At 37.7% G+C, this 22,254-nt stretch overlaps 1 protein-coding gene across 1 annotated transcript; it reads right to left on the bottom strand.

Moving 5' to 3' along the window:
- Positions 1–351: 351 nt before the first annotated feature.
- Positions 352–13,899, bottom strand: cusr (Copper-only SOD repeat protein). Its single transcript, XM_051095415.1, has 10 exons — positions 13,651–13,899; positions 10,541–12,605; positions 8,947–9,046; positions 8,226–8,303; positions 8,027–8,125; positions 7,817–7,949; positions 7,615–7,729; positions 7,119–7,243; positions 1,269–1,352; positions 352–1,173 (listed from the first exon to the last, which is right to left on the bottom strand). The coding sequence occupies exons 1-10, from the start codon at positions 13,688–13,690 to the stop codon at positions 1,082–1,084; spliced, it is 2,931 nt and encodes a 976-aa protein (XP_050951372.1). The 5' UTR covers positions 13,691–13,899; the 3' UTR covers positions 352–1,081.
- Between the last annotated feature and the right edge of the window lie 8,355 nt (positions 13,900–22,254).

Genomic DNA, 22,254 nt, shown 5'->3' with positions numbered 1-22,254 from the left:
GACTCGCCCACTTCTAGTCAATGAACTGTTTTGCCTGATCAGCACTATGTGTGTTTTTTTTTTTTTTAATAGACAAAAATGTGTACATTTTAAATCAGGTAATTATATAGCAGGATATACAGTTTAATCACTGTTTAATCACTAATATAGTAACAATTTTGTGAAATATTAATTGAAATATATTTTAATATATTTAGCATCATTACTCCAGTCTTCATTGTCACCTGATCCTTCAGAAATCATTATAATAATACATTATTATTATCAGTGTTGAAAACAGTTATGCTACTTTTCAGTATTCTTTGATGTAGTGTTTTTATAAAAGTAAAAAGTCTTTACATCCTTTCTGAATAATTATTTTATTTAAAAAAACACCTTTACATGAGTAATACTAATAATTTACCCACCAGGCACCCGCAAAAACACAAACAAAGATGTAAGACTTCATTTCACAGGCTCATGTAACAAATTATAGAGTCGCGCGGCATGAAAACAATGGTTGAATTGTGTTCACACGGATTGCATCACACAAAATGTACACCGAATAGAAATAAATCACAGGGAAGGAGTATAATACAGTATTAAATTAGGCTTTTGAGGAATTTACAACAAAAGACATGCCCATTAATCCCATTAAGAACAGAGCAGCACCCTGGTGAAAAAAACAGCATATGCTGGTAGGTATGTTTTGGTGCTGGTATAAGCTGGTCCTTTGCTGGTCTATGCTGGTCCTTAGCTGGTTTATGCTGGTCCTTGACCAGCAACATGACCATCATGAACCAGCAAAGGACCAGCATAAACCAGCAAAGAACCAGCTAAAGACCAGCTTAAACCAGCATCAAAACATACCTACCAGCATATGCTGTTTTTTTCACCATGGCAAGATCCAGACGATTGTGAAACATGATTATATAATTTTTTTAAGGATATGGGTGTCTAACATGACAAAATAAACAAATGTTCTTTAAACTTTTGGTTTGCAACATTGACAGTTTGACGTATTCCTGGAGTTGGGCCGAACATGTCCTGGTTTATTCAGGTAATGAAGGCAGTGCTGTGATGATATCGCTAAAAGGTCCATCTAGTGCCTCAGGAGCCAGAGCAGACAGACTGCAGTCGACATGACGGACAGTAACATCCTGCAGGGGACCAGCATCAGTCCTGTGTTTCCAGCTGAGGAAGAAAAAGATTACAGGTGATAAATTAAAAAAAAAAACACTTGTTAATAACTTTGGTAATAAGTCTTGGTAAACAGAGTTTAGGCTTACTTGGAGTGCACGTCTGTGATTCTTTGAAAACACCCATCTTGTCACTGGTCTTAACTGATTTAAGCTTGTCTTGGCTCACCTCACCTGGAAAACAAGTTGTTATAATGATAGCCAATAAACGTCTAGTCTATTTAAATTTAAAATGTTTCACAGTTTTATAAACTTGGTTTATTTTTTGACTTTAACTGTATTTCTTTAAAGGAAATGTTCACTCCAAAATGAAAATTTCCTTAAGCCATCTTAGGTGTAACTTTCTTCTTTTAAAAGAATACAATCGGAGGTAAATTACAAAATGTCCTGGCTCTTCCAAGCTTTATAATGGCAGTGAATGGGTGTTGAGATTTTGAAACCCAAAAAAGTGCATCCATCCATTATAAAAAGCACTCCACGCGGCTCCGGAGGGTTAATAAAGGCCTTCTGAAGTGAATCGATGCATTTGTGTAAGAAAAATATCCATATTCAAAACTTTATAATCCATTGCTTCCGCTAACTGTCGTAGGATGTAGGCGTACCGTAACCTCCAAAGAAAATATGCCCTCGTGAGAACTGTTTTGTTTACAGCAAGAAAAACCAGTCTCCTCTTGGCGCATAATGAAATCCTCTGATATTTTTCTTTACAAATCCTTGTTTTGTACTTAGAATTTGCCACTCTTTCATGAACGGGCATATGACAGTTAGCAAAAGATAGAGATTACGGTTTATGGATTACGGCTAAAGTTTTAAATACCGACCAGAAGGCCTTTATTAACACCGCAGAGCCTTGTGGATACTTTTTATGATGAATAGATGCACTTTACTGGGCTTCAAAATCTCAACACCCATTCACTGCCATTATAAAGCTAGGAAGAGCTAGGAATTTTTAAATTTAACTCAGATTGTATTCGTCATAAGTCATATACAGGATGGCTTGAGGCTGGGTAAATCATGGGGTGATTTTAATTTTTGTCAAAAGTCAAAAATATAACTAATATGTATCATCATTTTGTAAACATTTTTTGTATAACAAAATAAATGTATGCAAATTAAACATCAATATGTTACAATTTTGTCTAAATTTTCAGAACATAAATGTAAAAAGTGTGGTTCAAAACTTTTGTTTTATTTTGTTGACTTATTAAAGTCAAAGGTTAAGAAAAATCAGAAAACAAAACAAACAAAAAACTAACAAACAAAACAATTCTCACCATGTTTTAACAATCATCACACACCTGCAGGTAATTATGGAAGCCCGTTTCTGCCACTGAATAAAAAACTAAAAAAGGTAATTGCGACTTTTTATCTCACAATTCTTACTTTTTTCCTGGCAATTTTGAATTTACATCTTGCAATTCTGACTTTTTTTCTCAGAACTGTGAGATATAAATGCACAATTGCGAGTTCTAAAGTCACATTTGCGGGATATAAACTCAAAATTGCAAGAAATAAAGTCAGAATTGCGAGATATAAATTTGCAATTCTGACTTTTTTTTTATCATAATTGCGACTTTGTATCTCACAATTCTGACTTTTTTCTCGCAATTGCGAATTTGTATCTCGCAGTTCGGACTTTTTTTCTCAGAATTGTGAGATAACAAGTCACAATACCTTTTTTTTATTTTTTATTCAGTGGCGGAAACAGGCTTCCATAGGTTATAGATACAGTAGGTGCCAAAAAAGTACAAAAAAAACAAAAAAAAAAACAACAATTTAAAAGAAGAAAAGAAAATACAAAAAACTAGGAATACATAGTTGCAAAAAAATTCTAAGACAATAATTCATTTCAGTAAAGGATTTTTGTTCAGTAAAAATGAATGTCAGAATATAAACATGGTACAACTATTAGTTTTCCCTGTAGTGTCTCTCTCTTTTTTTTCTTTTTTCTTTTTCTTTTTTTTCTCTTATATTTAGTATGCAACTATATACATTTCAACCCTCAACAACTCAATCACAAAAACACCCGTTACATTTTCTTAATTTTTTATATATACTTGTAGGTATAAAATTCAAGTGATTTTTTTATAAAAGACTCCATCTAAAAAATAAATGAATAAATACAATACAAATACAAATAAAAAAATAAAAATGAAGTGATTCTGTTGTTTCCTCAGTTGCTCTTGCTGTTCTGTGGTATAGACCCCTGCCATATACCGCTCTCCTGTTTCACAATGTTGTGCAAGATCACAGGGTCTCTACGCTCCACCCATGCATCAGATTACCCTGCAATTTTCCTTTTTTGTGTCTTTTGAAAGGACAGGATTGTTCATTGTCTTGACAGACAAAGCATACTAAGTCAGCTCAGGAGAGGAAAGCAGCAATCAAACACCTTGAAAAACACATGAAGAGACACTCAACTCTTAAAAGATTTAAAATAAGTGTAGCTCTCTTCTGTTGGCTCTTGTACTGGAATATATATATATATATATATATATATATATATATATATATCCTGTTAGCTGGTTCTAGACCAGTTTTCCTTGTCTGTGTTCATCAGTTACCATGGTTACTCATTAGTTCATAAAGTCACAACAGTGCTGTTTTGCCCCCCATTAGTTTGTGTACATCTAGTCCTTGGTTTGTGCTTGGATTATTTGTAAAATATAACAAATAAGAATGAGTCTGATTGGTCCAGCCATTACAGCAAACTTTGAGCCCAAGCCTGCAGCTATAAGAGAGCCAAAGCCGATGCCAGAGCCACAGATCCCCCCGGAGCCTGAGCTAACCACGTCTGACCAGATGTGAGCCAGCAACAATGACTGTCATAGAGGAAATTCTATGAGGAGATGGACTGTGAATGAGATTACTAATGTCTGTGGTTCTGCCCAGGCCTGAATGCCCTGTGTTCCCGCTAATTCCACCCAGCCCAGAATCTCCAGTGTTTCCACTAATTCTACTCAGCCACCCTTAATCTCCTGTGTTCCTGCAGGATCTGCCCAGTCCTGTATCTCCTGTATTTCTACTGGTTCCTTCGAGCACCAGATTTGTGTTGGCATTGATGATCCTGCCCAGCCTTCCACTCCCAACTTCTCTTCTTGTTATGCGTCACCCTGAGAGGATAATTCTGTGTTCCCTGTGTGTTCTTTGTCAGCTGAGAGGGATGTTTTTGGATAGTCTTGTGTGTTCATGTTGAGCCTTTCTGTTCACCCCTGCCTGCACTGTCCAGTTTGTTAGCCCTGCCTGCACTGCCTCTCCTCAGTCTCCTCAGCGTCTCATGCTCTGGTCACCATTAAGTCACCTCGGCCTGAGTTATCGGCATTCAATGCCTGAAGTGATGACCCATTAGTTCCACTTTGGACCTCTGTGCCCATCACTCCTCCTAGGCCGGGTGATCAGTTGGTTCCGCTTCTCACTCCCTCAACTTCAGCTGGGGTCATTGTCCCCTTGAGTCACAGGGAGTCACTGGCTCCACCTTGGTTAGTCATTGATCTGCATGTGCCACTGACCTCCAGTCCTTCAGCTGCGCCTTGTCCCTTCAACTCTTTTGGCTCTGTCGTCTCCTCCTTCCCTCTGGTTCCACCTTGGTCTTCGGGTGCTCCGCTTTTGCCTCAGTCCTCTGGTGCCAAGTCCCTCCACCACTTTAGCTCTGTCGGCTTTTCTTTCCCTCTGGTTCCATCTTGGTCGTCAGGTGCTCTGCTTCTGCCTCAGTACTCTGGCACTTGGGCTCCACCTTGGCCACTAGTTGCCTTAGGTCCACCCTGTCATCGCCTGGTCCCTGCAGTCCCTTGGCTCCACTGTGGCTCTTCGATCCTTCAGCTCCACCTGGGACCGTTGTCGCCTTGGCTCCACAGGGCTTTCCGTCCCTCTGGCTCCACCTTAGATAGTCAATGATCTGCCTATGCCTTGGATTCCAGTCCTCCACCTGCGCCTTGTCTCTCCACCCTTTTGGCTCCGTCAGCACCAAATCTGTGTTGGCATTAATGCTCCTGCCCAGCCTCCAACCTTCTCTTCTTGTTATGTGTCACCCTGAGAGGATAATTCTGTGTTGCCTGTGTGTTCTTTGTCAGCCGAGAGGGCCGTTTTTGGATTTTAAGGCTCGTGTGTTCATGTTGAGCCTGTTTGTTCACCCCTGCCTGCACTGTCCAGTTCGTTAGCACTCCTCAGTCTCCTTAGTGTCTCCTGCTCTGGTCACCATTATGTCATCAGTCCTGGCCTGGAGTGGCGACCCATTAGTTCCACTTTGGATGTCCTTGCCCGTCATTCCTCGTAGGCTCCACCTTGCCCGCTATTCACCTCGGGTCTGCCCTGTCATCGTCCGTCCATGCAGTCCCCCGGGTCTGACTGGAACCACTGTTCCCTCGGCTCCACAGGGCTTCCTTGTCCCACTGGCTTCACCTTGGTTAGACGTTGATCTGCCTGTGCCACAGACTTCTAGTCTTTCACCTGTGCCTTGTCTCTCCACCCCTTTGGCCCTGTCAACTCCTCTATCCCTCCTGTTCCACCTTGGTCCTCAGATGCTCCGCTTCTGTCTAAGTCCCCCTGTGCCCACCCTGGCTGCTAGTCGCCTCTGGTCCACCCTGTCATCACCGGGTCCCTGCAGTCCCATGGCTGCACTGTGGCTCTTCGCTCCCTCAGCTCCAGCTAGGACCGTTGTCTCCTCGGCTCCACAGGGCTTCCCATCCCTCTGGCTCCACCTTGATTAGTTGTTGATCTGCCTGTGCCACGGACTTCAAGTCCTTCACCTGTGCCTTGTCTCTTCAACTCTGTCGGCTCCTCCTTACTTCTGGTTCCTCCTTGGTCATCGGGTTCTCCTCTTTTGTCTCAGTCCTCGGCACAGAGACTCCACTTTGGTGTCTAGTCACCTCAGGTCCACCCTGTCAGCGCCTGGCCCTGCAGTCCCTTAGCTCCACTGTGGCTCTTTGCTCCCTCGGCTCCAGCTGAGACTGTTGTCCCCTCGGCTCCACAGGGCTTCCTCATACTTCCAGCTCCACATTGGTTAGTCGTTGATCTGCCTGTGGCACAGACTTCTAATCCTTCACCTGCGCCTTGTCCTTCCACCCCTTTGGCTCTGTCGGCTTTTCTTTCCCTCCGGTTCCACCTTGGCCCACTCCTGCATCAGTCCTCGGGCACCAGTGTTGGTGGTGACACATTATAAGTAACACAAGTTACATAATAATGTTACTTTTTTCAAGCAACTAGTTAAGTAATGCATTACCTTTGAAATTCTAAGAAAAGATCTGAATTAATTTTTTAAATAAGTAACACCAGTTATTTTTTTCATTTTACATTAGTTTGTGTATATCTAGCTCTCAGTTTGTGCTTGAGTCATTGGTAAGGTGGTTGTTCTGTTTGTCTAACCTAAGAATGCTGTGTAACCTGTGGGGTTTTTGTTATTTTTGGTTTGGTTACCTTTATTCTTGCTGCAACCTGTGTGAAACAGATGGTGTGATCATATAAATTACAACATTAATTATGGTCCCACTTTATATTAGGTGGCCTTAACTACTATGTTCTTACATCTAAATTAATAATTTGATTCAATGCACTTATTGTGAACATACATGTTTTTACATTGTACAGCAAAGTGTTTTGCAATACAATGTGAACACAATAAGTACATTGTACTTATTTTTGAATGTAAGTACATAGTAGTTAAGGCCACGTAATATAAAGTGGGACAATTTATATGTATATATTTACGCATTATAGAAAATATATCTGTATAAGAGATATTAATAGACTAGAAGATTGCCTAACAATACATTATTCATTTTATTTCCATTCCATTAAATATTGACCTACTTTTAATTGTTGGTCTATGCATACAGGTGTCAGACGAGCATCTCACCATTTTTTTTCACATTTTTAAGATGTCGTGTGAAACAATAGGTTGAAAAGCGACAAAAGTTGCACCTCATATTCTGCACTTTTGTTTACCTGACACTAGATAATTGACCTGCTGGCATTTCCCATCAGACCCTTGTGAAGGAGAACCGGGTAAGATGGAAACTCTGGATATGTGGAGGTTCAACACATCTGCTACTCTCTTACGGAAATCATACCTGTACACAACAGTAAATGTGTTGTAATAAAACATGTATTGCTCATGCAAAAATAGATTTTATATATAACGTAATGAGTGATTTGTGATTATTCATTTATGCTTAAGTAGGGGTGTCCAAACTCTGTCCTGGAGAGCCAGTGTCCTGCAGAGTTTAGCTCCAACTCGAGTGCCTAGAAGTTTTTGGAACACCTAGGAAGATCTTGATTAGGTGGTCCAGGTGTGCTTAATTGGAGTTGGAGCTAAACTTTGCAGGACACCAGCCTTTAAAGATCGGTCACCCCTGCTTTAAAAGACAAAATAAATAAATAAATAAATAAACACATTATAATCTGTCATCTGAATTATAATCTGAAGATCTGAAGAATATACCTGCTGAAGGAGGACATTTTGGGGAAGGTCTGCATGGCAGAAGGGGATTCTGGGTGAATATCTGCACATGCAGTTGTGGTGTTACTTAGTCTGAGAACTAATGACCTCTTGACAACTGCGGGTAAAACAGTGAGACCATTTTTATGTATAAAATGCATGAAAATATCATATCTGCACAAGCTTTAAAGTTCATATCTGCTACCTGTGAAGTCTCCAGCCAGCTGCAAGAGAATGTCACTGTACAGTTGTCTCTTGGTAAGACTTATGGATCCATGTCTGCCTGTCAGATCTCCAACCAAACAGGATAGAGTCCTGACCTGAGAACAGCTGGTCACCTGAGATAGCATGATTTCCATCTAAATTATTTTGCATAATATTTTTAAAATTCAATTAGCAAATAGGCGTTTCTCACATTTGTCATGTTGAATGGATTATATGTTTCTCCTTCACCAGGACATGTACCATCTGACCCAACCGGCTTATCTGCGATGTACCAGGAAGCCTCTGCAAGCTAGAAACCAATAGTAGAATTCCTCATAATCAGTAGAATTAAATTTTATTGTGATCGCTAACATGACTAATAAAAAAAACCCTGATAAAATATAACTTACATTCGATGATTGTGATGCCCGCACATCGACTTCTAACATAGCGTCACCATAGCTGCCATCTGGAAAGGTTAGCTGGGACTAAAGACGTGTACAGTGTATTAATATATGCAAATATTTTATATGAATAAACTACTGTATAAACAATATTTTAGGAATGGGTTAAATGAGTGGAAGCAAAAATAAAAAAAAATTAGAGACAGATGCTTAAATGCACCAGATGCTGTGGACAAAATGTGTTATAAATATAAAATTATTAGTCATTGCTGTAAATCGTGTGTATCGTTCTTCTGCACGCAACACCAAGACCACAAGACAGCTGCAGGTTTGCTGTGCGGCATGTGACAGATCCATCTGCCTGCATACCGTCCCAGCAGGAGAAGAGCTGTACCCCTCCACAACCACAGCCTCACCCAGTAACCCATCTCCCCTCTCCACCCCATCCTTCTCTATCCAGCATTATTAGCAGCGTCATCTTTTTGTGGCAGATTTAAAGTGACGGTAGATTTAAAACACTTTAGTGTGGGAGACAGTAGAGATGAGGGTATACTCATTTTTCACAGTTCCCTGTAATTTAGCTACCAAGGGAACAGTGGAAACAATTCAAAACAGGCAATTCAAGCCATTTAGCAAGATGGTCCTGGCAACCAATCAGAAAGCTAAAAGAGTTTTGAACACTCTGAACACTTTGAAATCTTCTTATATGATATATTTTTCTTTTTACCATCGTCACTGTGCCATTCACAGTGTTACTGAACATGGCCTTGGCGATCACCCAGTTTCCATCTTGGGAGTCTTCTGCCGAGATATTTGCACATCTCATTCTGTAAATAGTGAAAGAAACCATTTTAAGTTGACCATGTTCAAGTAAGTGTTGAAAAAAAAAAATTCCCACATTCCTGAGTGAGTCTGCTGTATTACTTGTTTAGATAAACACCGAATGATGTGTGTAGAGGAATAAGCTGTGTAAATCATCCCACACATGCTTTTCATGACAGGTTGGTTTTTTAGGCATTTCAGATATCTGAAAACATAATTATTCTAAAACGTTGCACAGAAAAAATATATGAGGTATTTTCCGGATTACTCAATTATGCCTTCTGGGAAGATTGTTAAAAATGATCTCGTTGTCAGTTCAAATGCAGCAGATTACCAAAGAAGAACTGAGACAAAATGCAGAATTATGACTTTGAGTTGTATCACGACCTGCACCTGCAGTTGTTTTCCTGTCTCACCTATTTATGGTATTCTTCTAACAGAAGAGAAGCAAACTAATATCTTATATTTCATTCAAAGGTCAAAATGTTGTGCGAGGTGACCAGTGAATTAACGCATTATAAATAAACGTATTACTAACGCCGTTATTTTTGTCAGTAACAAATAATCAAACGAATTACTGTTTACACGTTACCCTTACTGACAATAAAATGCGGCATTACTTTCATTTATTTAAATATTATTATAATTGTATTTTCCAGTTCATCTGAATAGATGTGCAGTGTACCTGTTTTTGACAAACCGTGAAGGCACATGACACATGAGTGTGAAGGCACATGACTAGCCGTCGCTTTGTCTCACACACACGCAAAGAAAGATACAGAGCGTTGGCTGGTGCTCACCTATTATCGTCCCTGTTTTTACTTCAGCAAATCAGTTTGAATGATAATTGGAATAATATTCAGTGATTAATATTCAGTGATATATACGCTGATTAATATTCATGAACGCAGCAGCTCATTAATCCTTGGTGCATTTTAAATTGTTTTTAGTAGTACAATTCACAGTAGTTTTGTTATCTTATCAGTATTTTCCCCCCCTTTTTTTTATAGAAACACTAAATTACAAACAATATCTTAAGCACCACCTCCAGCACTAAGTTCAGTAAACATGACAAATATGCATTAATACATGATTATTCTAATTACTATAGTTCTAATTACTAACATTTAATGCTAAATTATCATAATGTCATATTATAATGCTTAACTGACTGATGCTAAGTGTCAGATATTTAAAAAACTGTTCTATTAAGCTTTTTATATATATATATACATATATATATATATGTAGTAAACTAAAAATGTCTATATTAAACTAAAAATAATATTGGGGGCATCCAAGTTATTTGACTTTTTTTTTTTTAAAAAAGTAACACAATAGTTATTTTCCCTGGTAATCAGTTACTTTTAAAATGATGTTACTCAGTTACTAACTCAGTTACTATTTGTGAGAAGTAACTTTTTAATTATTTTTTAAAAGTAACATGCCCAACACTGGAGGTGACTGTTTGAGAATGTACAATCTGTAAAGGAACTAACCTTGTACCGTTGGTGTAATGTATGACCAGAGACCGGCCAATTATGCTGTTTGGTCCTGAAAGCGGCATATTACTATCCATGTAGTGATTCTGAAAGTTGTTCTGACCGGTCAGGTCTCCAAACTTCCCGCTGATGTCTCCAATCTCATACTGGTCAACCGTCCCATTCCCTGGAGCTGGAGATGAGGCTGCGTTCACAGAAAACGGGTTGAAGTGTCCCATGATGTTAGCATCCGAGCAAGGTTCCTGGGTGCTCTTGATTGGAAGAATATGGACATGGTAGCCACCAGCTCTTGTGTTAAGCCCGGTAAAGGAGATGTTTAGAATTGTTGGTCCTTGAGGAGAGTCTTGGGAGAATCGGACTTGACCTTCAGAAGTTCCAGGACCAAGCCAAGAATTAGAGCGAGCCGAGGGAAAACGGTACAAGGTAAGATTTGCACAAGCTATCCGTGGACCTGTTTGGTTTGGACTATGTATCACCAAGGAACGTCCAATCACTCCAGACACCCAAGAGGTGGTGTCAGTAAAAAAGTTCTTGGTTGCCACCGTTCCCATCTCAGACTGTAGGTCCAGAGTCTTGTGCTTGCCAGAGATATCCCCAACTTCACAAGCAAAAGGGCTGTCGGGACCACAGTTAACAGCGTATAGACTGTCCGCGTTGTCTATGTTGTATGGGTTCCAGTGTCCTCCAGTGGACAGACAAGATCCCTTGTCACTGTCGGTCTCTGTGCTGATGGGATAGTTGTGGACGTGCCAGTTGTGCTTCACCGTAGAAGGTGCAGAAAGTTGTCCGTAGGACAGGTCCATGAATACGGAGACATCAGAATATGGGTCACCACTTAGTTGGGTGAAGAGGACCGTCCCCACAACCAAACCACGAAAGGCAGCCTTGGCGACAGTCACTTCGCCAGGGTAGCCGATACTTGCACAGGCAAATCTGGTTGAGTTGGGCATGTGTATTACAACAGAGCGACCCACAATGCTATTCCGCCCAAACAGAGGTAGGTTCCAGTCTGTAAAAGTGGCTTGAAAGTCATTTGTATTTTCCAAAGATCCATGCCTGGAGCTCAGATCTCCGACCTCAAAGAGATCATGAGTGGAGCCTTTTGGTGGCGGATACGCCGGTGCCTGAGTATTCACATTAAACGGGTTCCAGTGACCCGCAACGTTGTTGTTACTGCAGCTGCCAGCTGATGGAGATGTCATTTGGGGTAGGGGAAACTGATGAACGTGGTACGGGCCAACTCTCCTGTTCAGGTTTGTAAGGTTAACAACGATGGTGGTGAGTTCGAACGGAGATGGTTGATGGAAAATGAAGGAACCTTTAATTCCTTGCATGTTCACAACAGCACTGACTGCTTTCATTGCAAGGCTTCGGATCTCTGCACACATGTAGCTTGAAGTCAAGTCGAGAATGGCGAAGCGGACATTAGAGTTGAGATTGGGTATTTCCAATCGAGACTTAACAGGTTCTAGAGGTGATCCCACACTGATGACGCCAAGCTTTGTAAGACTCTTGGGATCCAGGCTACCGAGAAGTGCATTGCAGCTGGTGGCAGAGCTTTGTGACACCAAAATCGTGACATTTGGAAAAGTCCTGGTCTGGTTGACATTTCTTAGATCTGAGAGAACCCTTGCCCCTGCTACACCCGTAATTTGCCGGATGTAGACATTTCCAGCCACGGGGGTGAAAAAACGTGCCTGCCAAGTTCTTGCCTGGGACTCCGCAGTAAGTCCGGCACAAATCCTTGCACCATTACATGTGTTTACCAGCACCGAAAGGGCATCCAGACTGAGGTGCTGTTCAAATAGAGTGGATACATTCACAGCAGCCTGAGGCTGATCTACAGAAAACGTGAACACACTATCTCCTATGTGTGACTTTTGGCAGGGTGATGCAAAATGGCCGTACATAACTGGGAACGTAGTGAGGGAAATATTTAATCGACATATGCCGGTTCCTGTGAGATTAACGGTGGACTTGTGCTCTGTAGAGTCGAAGAGGATCCAACCAGTGACTCCCATCATGTTGAAGTCAGCCTGATACCGCATACATGACGCAGAACCTGAACAGGGTCAATGGCAACAAAAAAGACATCATGGAAATTTTGGGGAAGTCTACAAACTATTAGCATTTTAATTTTAGCATATCACATGCAGATATATCAAACCGGTCAGTCAGATGCCATTTTCTGTATCACTGAAATATTCATAGTATAATTTAAGATGTTGAGTCATGTTTCCAATGTAAGGTTAGACTTTATTACTCATGTCAACACCTCATCTGTTATGTCTACACTTGTTGGACACCAATAATGCTGATTGCAGACATCAATATCAGCTTTAGATGCGCTGAGACGACAGGTGGTTTCAGGTGTCAGTGTGTCAGCTGCAAACATGACTTTTCTAAGAAATTCTCTAAGAAGAACATTAGGGATTGTCCCATTGAATTCAGGGAATACAGGTTTAATACATCAATAAATAAATAATGTCACAGTTGAGCTGAGTCATACTGAGCAAGAGTGCAAAAAGCAGGTAGGTGTATCCAAAGCTCCCATTCATGGGAGCTTAATTTTAATTTTCCACCACTTTCCCCTTGTGTAACAGGTACGAAGGTTAAATAACATTTTTAACTCATACCGCTTAACTATGGATACATTTTAACTAAACTGACTTAGAGAAACGGGCTTAAAATGAGCAACATTTTAACGCTTTTACATGCAATAAAAACTAAGCATGTACATTTTTGCAAATACATTGACCTTGAAGTTTGTTTACAGTGCTTGTTATGCATTAACCATTAGATAAGTATCACATACAAACAATAGGCATTACTAGATAACTGAATAATTTTTCCATTCTTAAGCAATTACAGACTGACACATGCTAATATGCTAACTAAGAATGCATAATTCTCAAACAGCATCCAATGGTAGAGTGTAAAATATCTGAAAGTGACACAATATGATGCAAATTCACAAACTTTTCGCGTTTTCTTGGCAACAGTTTTCCGGAAACTCAAACTTGAGTGTCCAAATGCTTTGAACATACAATGTTGGGATGCAAATCACAATTTTTCTGGAAAAAATTCTTAAGTAAATAACAACTTACCCCACAGGATGAACAGGGTCAAAGCTCTTTGCAGAAACATGTTGACAGCTGTTGCGTGTGTGTGTGTGAGTGTGAGTGCGCAAGCAAGAGGTAGAAAGGGATATGGACAGTTGTGTGTGAGTAGTTTCACAAGGGAAGCCCCTCTGTGTGTGTCTGTAACCCTCTGTACTGGAGCACGTCTATACTGATGTGTGCTTGTCTGTGTGCATGTGTGTGTGTGAATTCCTTGCTGTCTCAGTGTGTGGTTGGTTTGAATGAGACTCTGGCTTGTTTCCCCTGTAGTTTCAAGGGAGGGCAGTGGAGGGAGTGGCTATCCAACATCCTGTGTTCATGCTTTTCTTGACATAGACACAGCTGACATAACATACACAACATCATTTAAACCATGGAAACATGGTTTTGCAGTAATAAATACACTACAGGGAAATAAATACACTTAACATTTCTGGGAGCAGGCATGAAAATGAAAATTTGCTTAAAAGTTTACTTACCCTTAGGCCATCCAAGATGTAAATGAGCTTGTTTCTTCATATTTTGGAGAAATTTACCATTACATCACTTGCTTACCAATGGATCCTCTGTAGTGAATGGGTTCCGTCAGAGTAAGTCCAAACAGCTGATAAAAACATCACAATAATCCACAAGTTAGTCCATCAGCTAACGTCTTTGTAAGAAATAAATCCATCATTAAAGCGTTTTAACTTTAAATCGTCACTTTTGACTAAAATATGAGTCCAAAGTCCAAAATAATGCTACCACCAGTGAAAAAGTCCATCTCCTCTCATATTAAAATCCCTAAAATCTGATTTTGCACGTAAGCATCAATAGCCTTGTGGGCAACATGCCAACCAATAGCGCCATGACGCTACTGGCGTCCCAAGTTCGAATCCCGGCTTGAAGACATTTCCAGATCCTGCCCAGCTAAGATCTGTCCTATTATAATAAAAACCAAAAATAACTCTTAAAAAAAAAAAAAATCAGTTTTAGCTTGTAAATAATTCTTGATTTGTGCATATTTTTCTGCTAATTCAGACAAGATGACCTTTGCACTGAAAAAAGCAATATTATGGCCTGTATTTTATCCAGTTTTAAGTTAAAAATGCCTTACTCATGGATTTGTTTATTACAAACATGCAGCTTTTTGCTTCAGAAGATGGATTATTGTGAAGTTTTTACAATCTCAAATAATTTTTGGGTGAGCTATCCACTATAAGAACCAAATTTAGCAATTACAGCCTAATATCTTTGGTACACAAACGTTTTGGCTCAGATGAGGACAAAGACACAGCCGAAACGTTTGTGTCTTTGTCCTCTGGTGAGGAACTAAAAAAACAAAAAGAGAAATTTCATGTGAGTGCGAATCATAGCTTTGTATACAATTTTTTTTAAATACTCTTATATTTCTTACTGTTGTACTGCATAATTTCTCCTCAGTGTTGGCAATGCAAAATATTTCCTTGCTAAATTTAGGAGCAGGATATTTTGGTCTGGGCTGTTTCAAGAAGCTCTTGAGGTTCTTCAACTGGTGCTATTTTAGATAATGACTGTAGAGGCCTCAGTGAGGAGATGTGACGTAGAGGAGAGTTCATTCAAAGACATACTCAACAGTCTTGGTTTGGAAAGATGCACAATATTAATGCTAATTATAGCTGGTGTAGGGAGAAGAAATACTGTGTGTAATTTTAAACATGAAATATGAAGTAAAAAAGCATTAGGTGAAAAAGTGACTAAACATAATCAATAAATAAGGAAGCTGCTATGCAAATCTGTTGTTCCTCACATCTCTGCTTTCACTTCATTATCAAAATGAAAGCAGATATTTTTTATCAGATGTCTGATCTGTGTCATTTCAAAAGTATATTTCCAATTCATAAATAAGTTCCACAAGTTGTTTGCCCTTCCATAATTATGTAATTCCGTAATTCTGTAATTCCGTAATTCTGTATAATTTACCTTTCATCAATCCATTAAACCACTATTATACGAAACTATGATTCGCACTCACATAAAACAAACTTCTCTTTTAGTTTAATTAGTTCATCACCAGAGGACAAAGACACAAACGTTTCAGCTCAGATGAGGACAAAGACACAGCCAAAACGTTAGTGTCTTTGTCCTCTGGTGATGAACTAAAAAAATGAAGAGAAATTAGTTTTATGTGAGTGCGAATCATAGTTTTGTATAAAAATTCATAAATAAGCACATACAGACACTACTGTTTGAATGCTTTAAAACTTTTCAATTCTTATGCTTTAAAATGGTTTGTGCTATAATTCACAATAATAGGCCTACACTATATTTTGCTATACTTATCCAAAATAATTAAGTATACATAATTTCACATTTAATTTCTGGATATTCACATATACTACAAGGCTAAAATTACCACAAAAGTCGTTTTTGTCATTTTGTTAGTATATGTGACCCTGGACCACAAACCCAGTCGTGATGGCCAGTTTTTTTAAATTGAGATTTATACATCATCTGAAAGCTAAATAAATAGGTTTTCCGTTGATGTTAGGATAGGACAATATTTGACTGAGATACAACTATTTGAAAAGCTGGAATCTGGGAGTGAAAAAAAAAAAAAAAAAAAAATAATAATAAATAAATATTGAGTAAATGAAGTTCTTAGCAATGCATATTACTAATCAACAATTAAATTTTAATATATTTATGGTAGAAGATTTACAAAATCTTGTTGATTTACAAGATCTTTACTTAATATCCTAAAGATTTTACCCATTAGAAAAAAATCGATAATTTTGACCCATACAATGTATTGTTGGCTATTGCTGCAAACATAACCATACTATTTAAGACTGGTTTTGTGATCCAGGGTCACATATGGTTACAAATCTTTCAATAGTTCAGAGTGCCCAAACATTTATGGATAGCCTATACATTATCACTTTATGTGCATACTGTAAATACAGTATGTAACTGTGTATTGTATTGTTCAGTGTAGCAGTATGTTGTTGGTTATATACATACAGGTGTGTTTACATCAGAAATTGTTCACAGTATTCCTTATTCTCCTTAGGATGATGTAAGTCACGTTTCACATGACATTGTAATAATTCATGCTCTTCTCTGGAAGTTTAAATTGTTCATCTTGAGGATGATTCAAGTGACAGAAGATCACGCAAGCTGTCCACTCTCTCTAATAGCAGTTTTTCGCTTATTTAGATTCACCTATATACAGTGCCCTCCACTAATATTGGCACCCTTGGTAAATATGAGCAAAGACGGCTAAGAAAATAAATCTGCTTTGTTTATCTTTATGATCTTACATACAAAAAATTCACAAAATGCTAACCTTTCACTGAAGTAAAACAATTAAAAGTGGGGGGAAACTTACGTTATGAAATAAATGTTTTTCTCCAATGCATGTTGGGCACAATTATTGGCACCCTTAGAAATTATAATGAGTAAAATATCTCTGAAGTATATTCCCATTCATATTTGCATTTATTTAGCACACTAGAATGACTAGGAGTATGATATTGTCCAACAATAACTTCTTTTTTCACAGGATTATAAATATGAGGAGCACAAAGGCCAAATTTCCTTAATCAGGAACAAAACCAAATAATATAGTTCTGATGTGCAGAACAAGATTGTTGAGCTTCACAAAATAGAAAGTGGCTGTAAGAAAAGAGCTAAAGCATTGAAAATCCCAATTTCCATCATTAGGACAGTAATTAAGAATTCCAGTCATCTAAAGATGTTACAGATCTGCCTGGAAAAGGACGTGTGTCTATATCGTCCTAATGCATGGTGAGGAGGAGAGTTTAAGTGTCCAAAGACTCTCCAAGGATCACAGTAGGAGAATTGCAGAGATAAGTTGAGTCTTGGGGTCAAAAGACTAAAAAAAAAAAATTCAAACTGCCCCTACGTCACCACATGTTGTTCAGGAGGGTTTTAAGAAAAATCCTCCTTGCTCATCCAAAAACAAACTCCAGCATATTCAGTTGTCAGGCACGACTTGAATTTCAAATGGGACTGGCTTCTGTGGTCAGATGAAACTAAAAAAAAGAGCTTTCTGGCAGCAAACACTCAAGATAGGTTTGGTACAAAAAGTACCCCATGCCCACGGTTAAATATACTGCTGGATCTTTAATGTTGTGGGCTTATTTTCCTGCCAGAGGTCCTGGACATCTTGTTCAGATACATGGCATCATGGATTCTAGCAAATACCAACAGATAAAAAATGTAAACCTGACTGCATCTGTTAGAAGTTCTATAATGAGCTGTGGTTGGATCTTCCATCAGAACAATGATCTAAATCAAACATCGAAATCAACACAAAAATGTGTCACTGAGCATAAAATGAAGCTTCTGCCATGGCCGTCCCAGTTGCCTGACCTGAACCCTACAGAAAATGCCTGAGGTGAACTGAAGAGAAGAAGCACCAGCATGGAGCTGGGAAACTAAAGGATCTGAAGAGTTTCTGTATGAAGGAATGGTCTCTAATCTTATGTCAGGTGTTCTCCAAACTCTTCAGGCATTAAAGGAGAAAACTCAGAGCTGTCATCCTGAATAAAGGATGTTGCAATAATTGGATGCCAATAATTGTGGTCAACATGAACTAAAGAAAAACACTTATTTCATAATAAGATTTTCCCCCTGATTTCCACAGTTTTACTTAAATGATAGGTTAGAATATTGTGAATTTTTTTAATTAAATATTAAAAAGATAAACAAAGCAGATTTATTCTCACAGCCACCTTTGCTCATATTTACCAAGGGTTTTAATATTAGTGGAGGGCACTGTATAAATTTATCAATTATATACTGAATTTTACTACTGAAGTGCTCATTTACAGTTATTGTTGGTGTTGTTCCAGACTGTGTGTGTGTGATCAGATAAAAAAAAATTATGTACACATAAAGAAATTACCTAATACTTTAAATGATTAGAAAACTTTCTCTTTCTGACGTAATAGGTATAAGTGCAAGTCTATATGATAACAGAAATCAAAAATATATATTTAAAAACGTAGTTTCTATATTGTATGTACAATTTTTACAGTTACACCTAATAAGTCGCTAACTATAAATTTTATCAGTAAAAACCGTTGACGTCATATTTTAAACATTTGCTGCTCATCATTTTGCTGCAGCTAAAGAATTATTTGAACGGTTCAAACTGGATCTGGAAAACTCTTGTGAGGTTTGTGGTGTTGTTAAAGATCTGTGACTCATCTTTTCTTTCAGTGTGTATACTCAAAATTATTTTTGGGTAAATGTCCCTAACTTCATTTCTAGGATGGTTGGTACATTAATACAAATAGAAATGTATGATGTTGTATTCTTTTTTGTACAAGATACCTTTGAATTTAAAAGTACAATTTCCTTTCTTACGCAACTAATTGTCTTGGAAAACATCACATGTAAAGAAATGGGCTAAAGCTAAGCCAAACTGTGAACATTTTATTAAAGAAATTAAACAATGTGGTACTACTTTGCAAAATATTAGAAACAGAAAAGCTAAAAAGACCTATGAAGCACTGTGTCACTTTAAACTGGTTAATTAAATGTTTTAATTTTTCTTTTATCCCTGGCATAGATCTTTTTTACCCATGTACATGCACTTGTTTTTTGTGTTTTTTTCCCTCTGTATACTCTTTCTATTTCTTCTATTACTGTTGTGAGATGTATATATTTGTATTAATATGCACATAACTGCATAATAATAATAATAAAAACATTTCTCTGCAGCTCAGCAGTTCCTCTGCTGCCCTCTGTAGGTCATTGATTATAGTCCATCGTCGAGAAAATTAATGCTTATTAGTTTGTATCTCAGTCTGTGTGATTTTATCACATAAATCTAATTATATAGTGTAACTGAGGTTTATAGTAAGTGTTAACGGTAATTAACAATTAAGTTATGAAGGACAGGGGTCGGGAGGGGCTTTACAAACCAATAGCCTAAAGCTCATTTGACTGTAGAGAAAATCCACCAGCCATCCTTTTGTTAATCACCATATCACACCCCTGGTGAAAAAAACAGCATATGCTGGTAGGTGTGTTTTGATGCTGGTTTATGCTGGTCCTTGGCTAGTTTAAGCTGGTCCTTTGCTGGTTTTTGCTGGTCATGTTGTTGGTCAAGGACCAGCTTAAACCAGCATCAAAACCTACCAGCATATGCTGGTTTTTTCGCCAGGGTAATGAATAAACTAACTGATAAATGACTTAAAAAGTAAAGTGAATCAGCAACCACCTCAACACTCACAAAGATAATACGTGGATCAGCAACAAGAAACCATGGCAATTGTTCACAGACATATGAACTATTTATTTTTCAAGGGTGAATGTGTTTTACTTTCATTATACTTGGCTAGTGCTAAATGGGCACTAAATGTGAAGATTTCTATAGAAAAACAAATGCAACACAATAGACTGCACTGCTTCTATTTGAGGTTAAGTCAACTGTGAGAACCGAGATACATAAATGTATAAAGATAGCTACGTGGAAAAACACTACATTCAGTTTAAGGTTAAACCTCCACTCTAGACAAAAGTGAGTGACCTTGTTTGTCACTGGCTGTGCCAAGGCCAATGGAACATATTTATGGTTTTGGCTGAGCACTTCAGTTGAGTTTAACCACATTAATGTGCTGTGTGTATTACATGGCCTGGCATGGGTCACACCAGTGTGGCTTATTTCCAAAGAACCACCTTAGACTTTTTAAAATGAGTTGTCAGAACCTGACAAATACAGTCATAATTTAATTCATCAATAAATTTATGCTTTAATTGATTTTACTTGTTTTATTGAAGTGTAAAATGTTTGGATGCTACACTGTATGCTATTTATATTATATATTCTAAAGCTTTTATTAGCTTAAATTTAAATGTGAAAATGAAAGGTATTAAAGGGAGTCGTACATAAATGCAAATGAATGGCATAAACTTTTTCTAGACTTCTAGAAAGATTTTCATTCATTTACTTGCACATAATTCATAATTTAATCTTGTTTAAAAAACAAAACAAAACAAAGCCATGAAATTTTGGTTTGTTGATTAAAAGTAACTTACTTTTCCAGTCTATGGTCACTTAACTGCTGCTGTACGTTTTAATACAGATTATTTTATACAGGTATTAAGTACAGTATCCTGACAAAATAAACAAAATAATTATAATATAATGTGCAATGTGCCAAAGATATTTCCTTTCTGTCAAGACACAGTTTACATAACGAAGTATGATAGAAAAATATATAATACGTCAACAATTGTTTACAAAAGTTTCAACCAATATTGTAAAAAAGATATAGATGTAAAACTTTTTTTTTTCAATGGAGAAATAATAAACAAAAAAATTATAATACACAAATTTCATCTAAAGCTGGGGTTTAGAAAACTTTGCAATGCCACGGACCCCCAAATATGATGATTCCATAGCAGCTCTGTCTTTTTTCTGCCTACTATGGATGAACCTAGAGAGATGAGAAATAAAACAAAATAAAAACTGTTTGTGGTCTAAGTTTCACGAAAAAGTGTACAAAATAAAATTTAAATCAGTCATACCTATGTGTTCATGACTTTGGCAGGTTTAGAGCAGCGTAGGTGCTGTTGCCTTGGCTGGACCGATTTTTACGCAGCTTAGAAAAGTCCACGCTGGCATACTGAAAGAGAAATATTAACAATTTCAGCTGCAGTTGAACAAAAATGAACCAAAATGGAGCATTACAGAACACCACTGTTAGAATAACATGTCGTGATGATAATACTTCAGATTATTTTAGTTATGATAATATCATATTTTACCTGTAATTGGTCAGAGTCTTGATGTTGTTCTATAACTTGCGCCCGCTGAAGAGCGGTGTTACACTGTAGTGATTTTTCTGCAGACCTTCTGATTCCAACAACATGAAAACTTACTAGTCCTAAAAAAAAAAGGAACAAGAGAGTTCAGATTTGATGTTTACAAACAGTGTTGGAAAGGTTACTTTGGAAATGTAATAGGTTACATATTACAAGTTACTTGATTTAAAATGTAATAAGTAGTGTAACTTTTCAATTACCTTATTAAAGTAATGTAACATTACTTTTAATTACTTTTTGATTACTTTTCTAAATTTCTAAAATTTTCAACTGTTAATCATTTTGAAACATGTAAACCAGGCAGAGTTAACTTTACAGTAGCACTAAACACTGATTACTGTCAGACTTTCAAAATCCTTCATCACTTGAATTGAATATTCTAATACGTAAGGGATAATATACAGCTTTATTTTGCGATAACAACTGGATGAATGTACATTATCTCACTTATTACACAGCTGCTTGATAGATTTTTTAGATGTTTCATGTTAAAATTATTAGACACGAAACACTGATCTGAGTTGAATTATTTGAACGCAAAGCTTTCATGGAGAAATCAGTTGCTAGCAAACGGCAAGTTCAAACTAGACATTTTAGGGACACAGTGCAGTCAGACCAGTCTTCTTACACAACATTTCATCACATAAATAATTAAGTAGTAGTACTAGTTTGTTAGTTGTCTTATAATTCATTACAATGTACAAAAAAGGCAGCAGCTGCATTTGTATGAAACAATAGAGCGAGTCCACGATACCAGGATGACAGAATTAA

This window comes from Labeo rohita, chromosome 22 (genome assembly GCF_022985175.1).
Source record: "Labeo rohita strain BAU-BD-2019 chromosome 22, IGBB_LRoh.1.0, whole genome shotgun sequence".
NCBI classification, from domain to species: Eukaryota; Metazoa; Chordata; class Actinopteri; order Cypriniformes; family Cyprinidae; genus Labeo; species Labeo rohita.
The sequence above is the reverse complement of the archived record's forward strand: the minus strand, read 5'-3'. Positions and strand labels throughout refer to the sequence as shown.